Here is a 12,718-nt window from a genome sequence, read left to right on the forward strand (position 1 = left end):
AAAACTAAATTTAATTTATTTTATCAAAAACTATAGGAAGATAGCAATACTAGAGATGACACAGTATGAAAAGAAAATTCCTGAGCTTACAAACTGCATATTCTAATACAGTTCCTAAAACATACATTAAAATAACCAAAGTATTGACTTAACTTGGAGATTAAATAAATAGAAATAGCTTTTCTTACAGGTGATCTTGCAGCTTTAGTTTTGCTACCAAAAAATAAAAATAAAACCAAACAAAAAAAGAACAGCTGGAGGACAGGTCACAGGTCACCAGCCTCCAAGAAGTGCATACACATGACTGAACTGGTAACCATGAGGGTGCCAACAGACCACAAAGCAAAATAAAGGAGAAGCTGGGCTGGTTTAGCTTCCCTATGAAATTGAAAACAGCTTTTTCTCCATTTTCAGTCTGGCAATTTTCTGCCAAACTCATAAAACCAATTTATGAGTAACCAATTTATGTTTAAAAGTAACACAGTGTCCCATTAAGCTAATTCAATAACTGCAATCCAAATACACTGTGAATATATAAATATAAAATACTGTTCAAGGCTCTTATGTTGGAAACTGGATCCATGGATTTCCTTCAAATAAATAAAAAATACCGCTACCTCCCAGAACGTAAATTAATGGTTCTTTATTTATGGCAGAAGATAACACACATATCCTTAACAAACAGCAGCGTTATTCCAGTGCTGGTGATAACATTCTCTGCCTTTGGAAAAGGCAGACACTGCACCCCAGTACAACTGCAACCTTCTAAAATGCATCTACTTGCAATATTTAAATCAAACTGGGCATGGGGAGAGACAGAGCCTGGGGCCAGCCCTGTGCCCCTGGCACAGGCAAGGCTGAAGGAAGGAATCCATCTCTTGCCGCAGCTGCTCCATCCTGCAGGGACAGCACAGGCTGCAGCGGATTAAGGAGCTGGAGACTGCAGATTCCATCCACATGGAATGCACTGCTCATTTGAGCTACATGCAAGAGAAAGTACTAATGACTCCAAATGATGCAAGATCATCTAGAGTTTGCTGACATTAAAGCTCCACATTCCACTTAAAACTTTAAATAAAATAAAAAAAAATTATTAGAGATATGGCATGTTAAAAACTGACAAGATTCAGCATATATCAACTGTGGATACAGGTGAGCCTGATCGCATCAAATACTTTTAAATCTAAGCAAACTTTCTCCTATTCCTTAAAGAATATAAAGTCTCTGTTTCAACATGTATCTCTGTATGGTAGATTACAAAATTCACACAGCATTTCCAGTGGCCCATGCTCTTCACCAAAAGTGTAAAACTGATTCTGGCTAGTAGCATATAAAATGTCATTTGCTATGAAAGAGACAGATCTTCAGTACAAATGCAACTGTGCTTCTTAAGGAACAACCTCGAAATGCTCATTTTGAAGTGCTAGTAATTACCATGAAATTTAAGGCATTTTCTAACAAATTAAGTAAACAGTTACATGCTGGGTACTTGACTTCATTCACCTGAGCCAACAGCTGTGCACCTTATAAAGGTAACTAGCTGACCTATAATACATAGCCAGCATCCAGCCATGGAGCATCCATTTATGGAGCAACATTACTCTGCCTGACCCTGTCAACATTTACATGACTGGTAAGCAATCTGCATGTTTCACAAGCTTTGAATCCATGAGAAAAAAACACGTGGATCATCGCAAGAGCACGGACCTTGGCTGTAAATCCACTCATCACCCACCTCACCTGCTCTTCAGTGGTTCTGAAGCCAAGCAAAACTTAGCCTATGTTATGAATAGATTGAGACAACTTTAAGATGATAAGGAAAAAAGAAAAGATGACTCAGGCAGCTGAAGAACAGCATATTTCTCAGCCTTTACATTCAAGAACATCTTACAAATGTCTACAGCAAATGGGTATACTCACCCCTAGTCTAACTTCACTGAAGTTAACATTTTTGCAACCAGAAAATACAGGCCTAGTATCTTAGAAGTCTGTCACTAGGTAAAAAAAGACACAGTATGTAAAAATTTAATCAAAACGACTTGTGAATATACATTAATGCCAGGGCTCTTTTGCAGGGCTCTAAGAGATAACAGAGCATATCTCCACAATGCATTGGCCTTGTTAGACAAAGGGCTACTCTCCTTAACCTTTTGCTATCTATTTCCAAACTGTAGCCAGCAACTTGTTTCAGCCATGACTGCCAAATTTCTGCAATGAAAATAAGCAGTGAATGTTACTTCTGACAATTCCATATTTACAAATGCTCTGTGAAACTGCAGTCCTCCTATAGAATCCTAACTAAAAATCAGAGCATAACAACTGAAAACCTTCTACATAACATCAGCTACAAAGTTCAAGTTCTACACTTGGGGTCTGTTAATTCCAGTTACAGAAACAATTAGGCTGGAAAAGGCTTTTGAGATCATCATGTCCAACCTATGACCGAACACCACTTTGTCAACCAGACCATGGCACTGCGTGCCACATCCATGCTTTTCTAAACACCTTCAGGATGCTCCTCTCTGAGCAGCCCCTTCCAACGTCCAATCACCGATTCTGTGAAGAAATTTTTCCTTATGTCCAACCTAACTACCCCCACCCCTAGCACAGCGTGAGACTATGTCTCCTTGTCCTCTTGCTGTTTTGCTGGGAGACTGACCCTCACCTGGCTATACCCTCCTGTCAGAGTTGGAGAGAGAGATAAAGTCAGCCCTGAGCCTCCTGTTCTCCAGGTAAATGATGGAGTGGCTTGGAGTGGCATCTACCAGCTCCCTCATCACCCTAGGATGGATCCCATCTGGTGTCATGCACTTATGAGCATCTAAGTGACTCAGTAGGTCTCTAACCGCTTCCTCCTGGATTACAGGGGGACAATTCTACTCCCTATCCCCGTCTACAGCTCAGGAGGCCAGTTGTCCTGAGGACAGATCAACTGTCTTAATGTTGAACCCTGAGGCAAGGAAGGTGTTAAGTACCTTAGCCCTTTCCTCATCTTTGGTAATCATATTCCCCCACGGTGTCCAATAAAGAATGGAGGTTTTCCTTGCCCCTTCTTTTGCTATTAATGTATTTACAAAAATATTTTTTACTATCTTTTAAAGAAGTGGCCAGGTTAAGTTTTAATTGACCTTTGGCCTCTCTAATTTTCTTTCTGCAATTACTTCCGTTGCATGGAGTTCCATGGACATTTTACAATTTGCATTCCTGTGAACCTTTATTTACACACTGGCTCTCCTTAATCCCTAACCCTGGTGCCATAAATGTTATTGCTAAGATCTTCAAGCTTTTCTTTTTATAACATAAAAGCAAAAGAACTGTCAACTCAGAATTCAAATCAAATGTCCCCTTACTTCTCAAGGTACAGAAAACACATAGCATCACTTGATCCCAGTGGAATCAGCTCCTGAAGGCCTATGGCTGAAAGCCCACACTCGAATGTCTGTGACAATGAACAGGAGCCATCAGTGCCCTGGCAGCCAGGAGAGCCAACCCTGTCCTGGGGACATCAGGCACAGCATCGGCAGCTGGACAAGGGAGGGGACTGTCCTGCTCTCCTCTGCACTGGGGTTGCCTCATCTCAAGAGCTGGGGGCAGTTTTGGGCACCACAGCGTAAAAAAAAAAAGACATTGAACCATTAGAGAGCACCCAAAGGAGGCCACGAGAATGGTGATGGGTCTGAGGGGAAACCTTATGAGGAGCAGCTGAGGTCACTTGGTCTGTTCAGCCTGAAGAAGATGAGACTGAGGGGAGACTTCATTGAGCTCTTCAACATCCTCACAAGGGGAAGCAGAGGGGCAGGTACCGACCTGTTCACTCTGATAAGTAGTGACAGGACTTGAGGAAACAGCCTGAAGCTGAGCCAAAGGGGATTTATATTAGATATTAGGAAAAGGTTCTTCACCCAGAGGGTGGCTGGGCACTGGGAACAGGCTCCCCAGTGCACCAGGTCACAGAACCGAGCCTGGCAGAGTTCAAGAAGTGTTTGGACAATGCTCTCAGGCACAGGGTGTGGGGACATTCTTGGGGATGTCCTGCGCAGGACTAAGAGTTGGACACAATGACCCTTGAGGGTCCCTTCCAATCTGACTTATTCTATGGTTCTAGGAATATTCAAATCAAGGTACATTTTTGAGTTTTCTTTGCATACATTTTACGGTTTCCTAAACAACTGCTCTAGAAAAATGACATTTTAATCCCCGTTATCAGTTTTGTATTGGCTTGAAACACTACAATCTCTTTCTTTGGCCAATGCCACTTCAATTACAAACACAGTACCTTGTTTTCACCATCCTTATTTAGATGTAAGAATACTTGAACATATGTGTGAAAGAAGAGTCTTCTTAAAACACGTTAAAAAAAGAACAAAATATTTGTGACTTTGGATACCCGAACTCAATTGAGATAACCTCTGCAACACACAGCTCCACATTTACAGACAGTTCTGATCCTCTTTTTGGATGGGCTAAGACCTTCAGCAGAGTCTGAAGTCAGATCTATTGAACCTGCAAAACAGATGAACACAAGTAAGGAAGATCTAAAATACAGACCAAGATCATGCTGAGTATTCAAACAGCCTCTAAAGGCCTTCTAAGAGCCCAGTTCAAAGAGCTGTGTGTGAAGCTGTGCTCAGATTCTACTTACACCCATGTTACAGATACTTGTATAACACTCGGCATACACATCAGAATCCAAAACTCAGGCTCAAGTTTTGTCCCCCCAGATATCCATATAGATCAGTTGAGAGTGCAGCTGGCCTTCAAGGACCTTCAATACCAGTGTCACAAACAGAGAGAAAGAGGAGTTTTAAGATTCAAGATCAATTTGGCAGTGTCATGGTTTAAGCCCAGCTGGCAATGAAACACCATGAAGACACTCGCTCACTTCCACCCCAGTGGAGCAGGGAGGAGAACCAAAAGTAAAACTTGTAAGTTAAGAACAGTTTAATAATTTAAACAGTAAAATATTGTAATAATTATAATATTCTGATTATGCTGACACTGATTTTATTATTAGTAGTAGTAGTAAAAGAAAAAAAAACAAACATGAGTGATACACATACAATTGCTATGGCTCATTGATGCCCAGAGGCCATCCCTGAACTCTGAACTGGGCATGACATTCTCCGGCATGGAATATCCCTTTGACCAGTTCATCTGTCCATGCTCCCTCCCAGCTTTTTTTTTTTTTACATTTTTTTGAGCACCTCCTCACTGGTAAAGCATGAGACACAAGTCCTCAACTTAAGAAAAACACCACATAGCAACAATCAAAACATCAGTGAGTTATCAACATTTTTCTCATACTGAATCTAAAACACAGCACTGTACCAGCTGAGAAGAAATTAACTCTATCCCAGCTGAAACAGCTGTTCCATAGGACTTACATCTGACAACTGAGGCCTACACACACCAGGACTCAAAGACAAACCTACGGTGCCTCATGCTGCCGATCTGCTACAACTGCCTTAGTATCTATCTTAGTAACTATCACTAGCAGACTACCTAGAAAGTAGTTTACCTGAAATGCCAACTTGAATAAAGGAAACCTCTCTTTAAGGGCAGCCTGACCATTCCTTTGAGCATTCCTGGGACAAAGCTTCAAAATAATTTGCTCCACCAGACAATCCAGCCACAATCCCTGATGTGCTAGGAGCACTGAGGGAGGCAATGTACAAGAGATGCAGGCTAAAGTTTCTGGGTGTGCTCTTCTCTGCACCACGTGTCATGAGCAATGACTGTTCGGAAAGCCAGAGCTGTGTTATAAAAAGCTGTGCCTGAGCTGAAAAGCTACCATCATTCAGGCCGCAGTAAAACCCACCCCCCAAAACTCCCACAGGAACCATGTTAAAATGTGCAAACCTTTCATCTGATAGTCAAAGGTGAGCTCTTCTCCAGCCTTGATGGTTCGGGTAGAGAACAGTGCTATTCGAGGAAGACGCAAGTCGAGGTTATCAATAAACACGTTGAAGACTTGAAGATTTGGATCACACTGTAAGCAAAAATTAATGCAGTTTCTCTTTAGAAAAATTAACATTTAAATTCAATGAAGTGTTTAAGTACACCAAGGTCATAGCAAAGAAAGAATGGGTTCAGTGCCAGAAGTTTGCAATTAAGTTATCTTCTGAAATCAACAAATTGAAATAATCCTCCAGGAGAACATTCATAGATCAGATTCAAGTCCTTCCAGGAAGGCAACCTTTGCACAATGTGCAGATTACACTAATATGCAACAACCTACAAAAAAAATGGCACCTTCAAAGGTGACAACAAAAATGGTGACAATAATTAGAGCTACCTTCAGAGGCTAGTATGTACCAACAAAACTCATAAAAAGCATTAAAGTTGAAAGAAAACAAAAAACAACCTATTGTTTCAAGCCCCACAAACTCACTACTCTGTACTGATGTTTAAGCATTGCTTCCAGGCCAGAGATAACATCTTCATACTATGAATGAATTTCTACTGTAAACTGCAAACCTGCTTGGCTTCTGAATTCCCTGCCATGGTCTGGGTGCTAGGAGGAGGGAAGGTCACTAAGCTGGAACAAGAAACCACTTCCTCATTTTCTCTGGATTAAGTGTCAGAAGTCACTAGTCCCTGAGACTGTCAAATTCTGCATGCTTTTTTGTTCTGTAACAGTGAAATATATCACACATTAAAGAATCAGAAGTGAAGTTACAGACATTTAACGTTACACTAAAGACTGAGAACACTTCACTCCCATTTGCAAAAATGAAGAGCAACTGTCAGTATCTAAAATTCTTCATCCTTCTCCCTGGCAAGCCTGCATGAAATACAACTATCATCATCTCACAAACCTGAAGACATGAATTTTCTGTACTTTTAGAATACTGACTGCATACATCACAAACACTGGATCAGTAAGAAATAATAATTTTTAGTTCAGAAATCCTTACAAAATGAAGCTCAGCCTTCTTGCTTTAGGTATTTCAGTTGAACTTGAACAAAACACTACAAAAACTGCTTGTTAAAATTTACTTTTGAGTTCTCTGGCAAGTTTAGATTAGGAGGAAAAATTGTATTTCTCCCCTGTAGACACCTAAGAAAGCACAGGAATTTTCTCTTTTTCCTCTACCATGTTTGCAGGATGAAATTCAGAGTAACATTCCATCCTGTCCAGCTACAAAATAACATCAGTTCCTGCCATCTCTGACTCCTGGCTAATTTTACTGAGGACCTGTCACATGTTAAGTATTTCAGGTACACAGAAAAAACACACCCTGATCAACCAACCCTATTTTGGTAGTCTAGAACCAGCTGATTCAGCGAAAACTCCTATAGCGTGTCCACTTCAGGCAGCATCTCTCCTCCAGATTTTTGTAGGTAGTCTCAATCCAAGTAAAGTCAAGTATTCTCTTCTATTTATTACATCATCTGATTAACTGCACTGTGCTGGCATGAAGAAAATTACTCCAGAAAAACTATGAATACAGTAAGGAAATGTTTACAATAGAAGACATTTCTAGCACAATTAGGATAATTCTCCAAATCCTTAGTATACAAAACAAGGTCTTACACTGTGGTTCACAAAGTGGGACACATTTCCGTATCGAGCTGCATCTACTGTAAATTCATCTGAGTCATAGTCCAAATCAAACAAGTATGTATTTCCCTGGTTGTCATAGAGCTGGCCTCGCTTCTCTGCTTCCTCACTTGTAATCACCTAAAAAAAAAAATAAATAAAAAAGAAAGGAAAAAAGAAACCTGCATCATATTATTAACCATTACTAAATCAAAACAAAAATCACAATCAAGTTAGAAAAATGCTTAGTAAAAAATACCACAATAAGTTTCTGATGTTGAAATAGCATTCCATCTAATGAATGAAGAATACATAAGAGTACATACAGCTGAACTAATTATTATTGACTGAGGCTTCTCTGGATGCAATTTGTCTACAGCTGATGCACAGCAGTACCTTGTCTCTGAAAAAAAAAACATATCAGCACCCTCTATTAATAGTTTTGATGATGACAATACAATCAACTGTTTTTACCTGAAGTTTCTATATACACACTTTTCCATTAGACCCTGGAAAGCCTCCTTTACTTCACATAAAACCAAGATTCAACCTTTTCCCTTTGCACGGATGATCAACAGGTATTAGTCTTTAAAACCGAGCCACATTTACAGCCTGATATTCATTTCCTCTCTTCCCAGAAGCATCTCTTCCTGCTATTTTTGACTGCAATGAAAGACCCTATTCATGGCAGCTCAGACAGACATCACAGAGCTCAATCTATTCGATTAGGTGAGTGTGTCACTGTCAACAGATGAAACAGCTTAAACAACTTCACCTGCAGCCTGTCACATTAAACACATCCTGTTGTGCAGATTCAGCAAATAAATCATAATTTGGCAGCAAGAGAGACACAAAATATGATGGAATTGGACAACAAATCCCTCTAAAATCTGACAAATGTGGTTTGAGAACTCAGCAGTAGATATTAAGTAGAATCAGGTGAAATGGTAAATACACATTCTTTCCTTTAAGCAATGAAATTACCTAATCACCTTTCCGCATTAACAGAGATATTTGGGATGTCTGACCTTTTGTATATTTAAAGGAAATGGATGAATATAGTAAGTAAGAAGCTTTGGGGCAGGAAGCATGGAGGAAGTCTACTTAAGACCATAAACATTATACAAAGGGACAAAAGGAAATACTTTGTATCAACATAGTAGGAAGGCAGATTTGTGGTAGGAACGCAACACAGTAAAAGAGCAAAGAGCAGAACAGAGAGGCTGCCAGGAACTGCTGGTGCAGCTCAGAGCAGAGGCTGAACCACACAAACACAGGGCAATACAAAATCTCAAGAGTAACTCATGGTCTGTATTTTATAACAAAATAGTTCTTTTTGAAAAAGTATGAGATTGAATAAATAGGTAACGGGGGGCGATAACAGATAAACAGATAATAAACAGATAACTATGAGTCTTATCCTTGCTGTTAATCAAAAGTAGTAAATATGCTTGGAAATACTACCTTAGAAGTTCAGACAAAACAGAAAAGGAACTGACAGACTGTGCAGGGAACTTCATAACAACTGTGCTTTGGGAATGCCAAAAACCACCAAAAAGATAACCAGAAAAGAATGAAGAATATGATTGCATGAAAGAAATTTAGGACTTGCCTTTAGAAACACTATTAGGGCATGTATCTAAAATAATTCTTTAGCACCATATGAGATAAATATTCTCTTTACTTTTGACCTTTTACTACTGCTCTGGAATGAAGGAACGTTCTAGACAACATAATTTTGCTGTTGACTAGAATGTTCTTTTATCTGTCTACTCAAAAGCAGACTGATCTAATAAATACTAGAATCACAGAATATCCTGAGCTGGAAGAGTCCCACAAGGATCACCAAGTCCTGGCCCTCCCCAGGAATCACACCATGTGCCTGAGTATTGTCCAAACACCCCATGAACTCTGTCAGCCTTGTTGCTGTGATCACCTGCCTGGAGAGCCTGTTCCAGTGTCTGACCACCCTCTGGGTGAAGAAGTCAAGAAATGTTAAAACTGAGAGAAAGCTCATTAAGATTTTCTCTAACATTTCCTTGATTGTATGTAATTCACCTATATGAGATAAATACATACCCACCTCTCCAACATACTCCATCACAAAACTGTTGGTTTTAATTCTCTGGAGGGTTTTTACTCCCCAGCCACGGCCATTGTTGGTTCTGAAGATGCAGAGAGAATACGGGGTCCCTTTCTGTACAATCCTATTCGGGCAGTCAGGCCCACACCTACAATATGAATTGCATTCATAGATGGGCAAGCCAGGCTGGATTTTCAATTTCTTACGTTTATTGTAAGCTAAAATAAACCCAGCCTCTTTTGGACAGCACTTCTCAGCAGGGCAGTCAGCACATTCACAGCCAGTTGTTATTCCATTGAGCACATTTATTCCTGGAGCAGGTTTATATTCATTGATATAGTAGAAGTCTACAGGAGGGCCTTCAAGATCCACGGTGTTTTCTACCAGAATCATTGCTTTGTGATTCTTCTTCCTGTTGAGTTCTTCTTTCCACCTCTGCAGAGCTATTCTTTGTTTAGCCTTCTTTACGATATAATCTGCAACTGCAGGTTTCAAAGTTTTAACATGGTTTCTCACTTTCATTGCTTTGCCTTCTCTCCCCCGAGACAAGTATTCATTCTTGTCTCTAAGAAAGTTCTGAATAAGCAGAGGGCAGTTCAGATGTTTCCGAGGTTCCCAAGTATTTGAAGATTCTGGCCATCCTTTCCATTTCACAAGATAGTATGCTTTGCCCTTGAAATACAGAAACAGATACAGATTTAGCCAGAGTTTTTGCTGCTGAAATCCAGCATCACAGAGAACACAGACAAACACAAGAGCTCTGGAGTTAAGGATCAGCACACAGGGCAGAAGGCCTTGATGTCCCCATAAAAAAAAAAAAAATGGGGAGAAAGAGAAAAATCAGTTTTTTGTTTGCAAATTAACTTATAGCACAACTTTGCAGACTCTCTAGAGGCAAAGAAATCAAAAGTTGGGATGAACTCTAATTGCTAACGCATACCTGTAGGAGGAGGAGGCTAGTTTGTCAAGGCAGGTGGTAAGTTATGCTAACTCGCTGTATGACTCGTATGCACAAGCAGAATGCAGTCGTATCACATACAGAACAAAAAAAATAAATCCAAAATTTAGCAAAAAAAAAGTCTAAAACCCACTACTGGTCATATCAACCATTGTCCCAGAACAGTAATTAATTTGATACATGTAATATTGTATTTACAATGAAGCAGCATACATTTTACACTTATTAAAAAAGGACAAATAACTGTAACAAGGACAAATCCCGAGACTGAATTTCACAGAAATCCATCTGCAGCACATGGCCCTAATTCTTTATCAAACAGACTAAAACAATCAAGAGAGAAATACACATGGCTGTCTGCAAATAAAGGAGAGGCATCATAATTCATACTTAGCTATCACCCTAAAGCATCAGCATCAGTTACACAAAGATGAAACATTTCATATTCTAACATATCTGTAATTTCAGGAAAAGATCTTCCTTTCACATACTGAAAGTAGCAGTTTATACCACTTTCTGTTTACAGTTCAAAGTTTAAAATATATTTAATTTGATGTCAGCAAAAGCTTTGTCCTCACTGCCTGCTGCTTTATATTATGAGCAAAACTACCTTTGGCTTGCTTCCAAATTTCAGCTGAAAGAGTGATCAAATTGGTCTGTGTTTCTCTTACCTCTTCTACCTTGTAGTCACACAAATATTCCACCTCATAACTCTTTAGACTCCTGTTGGTGATTCCAATGGATTTACATGTGAGATTTTCCTTCCTACATAATTCTTGGAGGGTCTCAAGTGAAGCTAGACATGGCACATACCAGGCTACAATAAGAAAATTGGTAAAGAATCCTATTTAATGTCTCAGCTAAATTGAAATCATTATGCCTCATCCCAGAGTCCCCACAATACCATTTGTGACAGCAGTCCACGAGTCTCTTGCACAACTGCAGCGTCTCCAACTCAACCCGTCTCTAACGGGTCAAGTGAAACACGTTAATGATTCCCTCCCTGCACCTTTACTCTGCACGGTACGTACACTTATAAAGAACAACAAATATTTTGTAGGGCAGAGACTTCCACAGGTGAAAGAAAAACTAAGAACCGAGCAGTTTTTCTACAATTACGGCATCGCATTACTGAAATACGGCGAGCAGCAAACCTCCATTCTTTAACAAGACCGCCAAATTTCTGTAGTCAAGCGCAACTGAGCACTCGCGCTGCAACCATGGTGACTGGAGGAGGAGACAGAGACCCACAGCCCTCATGCAGAAGGATCGCGAGTGCCCTGTCAGCCAGGCGGATTTAGAGGGACGAGGCACTGCGCAGGGCGCCAGCGCCCGGGAAACACGGGGATCAAAGGGCTGGATGAAGTCCAGAGCGGCAGCCACCGCTGCAGGGCCGTGCCCGCCTCCCCCCGGGGCTCCGCGGGGCTCTCCCGTCCCGGCCGTTCAGAGCTCGGGAGGGAGCGGCGGCGCCTTTCCCGCGGCCGCGCCGGGATCCAGCGCCTCTCGCCGCGTCCCATCCCCGTTCCAGGTTATCCCAGGCACCTCCCGCCCTCCTCCCACAGCTCCCCTGGGGCAGCGGGCAGGACCCCCCAGCCCTTCCCTCCCCGCCCCGCCGGGGGTGTGTGGGCAGGGGCGGTGGGAACGGTTCTGACAGAACCGGGCTACAGGAACCAGCAGCGGCTTCCACCGCAGACAGCGAGCGGGAGCCTCCCCGCCCGTCCTCCCAACCCCGGCCGTCCCGACCCCCCAGCGCCCGGGGGAGAGCAGGGCCCCGGGGGACAGCAGAGCCCCGGGCGGCCCAGTCCCCAGCCCACTCTCCCCTCACCTCCTCGCCAGCCCTCCATGTTGGGGGGGGCCGCGGTCGGGCCGCGCCGACTCCGCCCCCCGCCGGAAGGGGGCGGAGCTGGGTCCAGCGCGCGCGCGGCTCCGCCCGCCCTCCGCTTTCCCGCCTCTAGCGTGAGGGGCCCCCGGCGGGACGGGCCCGGGAAGCGGGAGCGGGACGGATTTAAAGCCATTTCGCTTTTGTTCTTACAGCTCTAAAGTGCCTGGGGCAGGCGGGGGAAGCGCGAAGCAGCTTCTTTCCCAGGCCCCCTGAGCTACAGAACTGAAAAGAACCTCAGAGATGGTCCCGACG

General features: G+C 42.2%; 1 protein-coding gene across 1 annotated transcript; it reads right to left on the reverse strand.

Moving 5' to 3' along the window:
* SUV39H2 (SUV39H2 histone lysine methyltransferase) lies at positions 1-12,458 on the reverse strand. Its single transcript, XM_005526040.3, has 6 exons — positions 12,410-12,458; positions 11,256-11,401; positions 9,627-10,298; positions 7,538-7,684; positions 5,860-5,989; positions 1-4,503 (listed from the first exon to the last, which is right to left on the reverse strand). The coding sequence occupies exons 1-6, from the start codon at positions 12,426-12,428 to the stop codon at positions 4,394-4,396; spliced, it is 1,224 nt and encodes a 407-aa protein (XP_005526097.1). The 5' UTR covers positions 12,429-12,458; the 3' UTR covers positions 1-4,393.
* Positions 12,459-12,718: the final 260 nt, after the last annotated feature.

The sequence above is a fragment of the Pseudopodoces humilis genome, chromosome 5, assembly GCF_049639895.1.
Source record: "Pseudopodoces humilis isolate 2021_Gansu_Grassland_sample_001 chromosome 5, ASM4963989v1, whole genome shotgun sequence".
NCBI classification, from domain to species: Eukaryota; Metazoa; Chordata; class Aves; order Passeriformes; family Paridae; genus Pseudopodoces; species Pseudopodoces humilis.

What these genes read in the sequence shown, in the direction of transcription:
- SUV39H2 (XM_005526040.3), bottom strand. An exon ending in CCCACTTTGTGAACCACAGT is followed by an intron (nt 5,990 to 7,537) that starts GTAAGACCTTGT and finishes TTTTGCTTACAG; the next exon opens with TGTGATCCAAATCTTCAAGT. An exon ending in CTTTGACTATCAGATGAAAG is followed by an intron (nt 4,504 to 5,859) that starts GTTTGCACATTT and finishes TCTGTTTTGCAG; the next exon opens with GTTCAATAGATCTGACTTCA.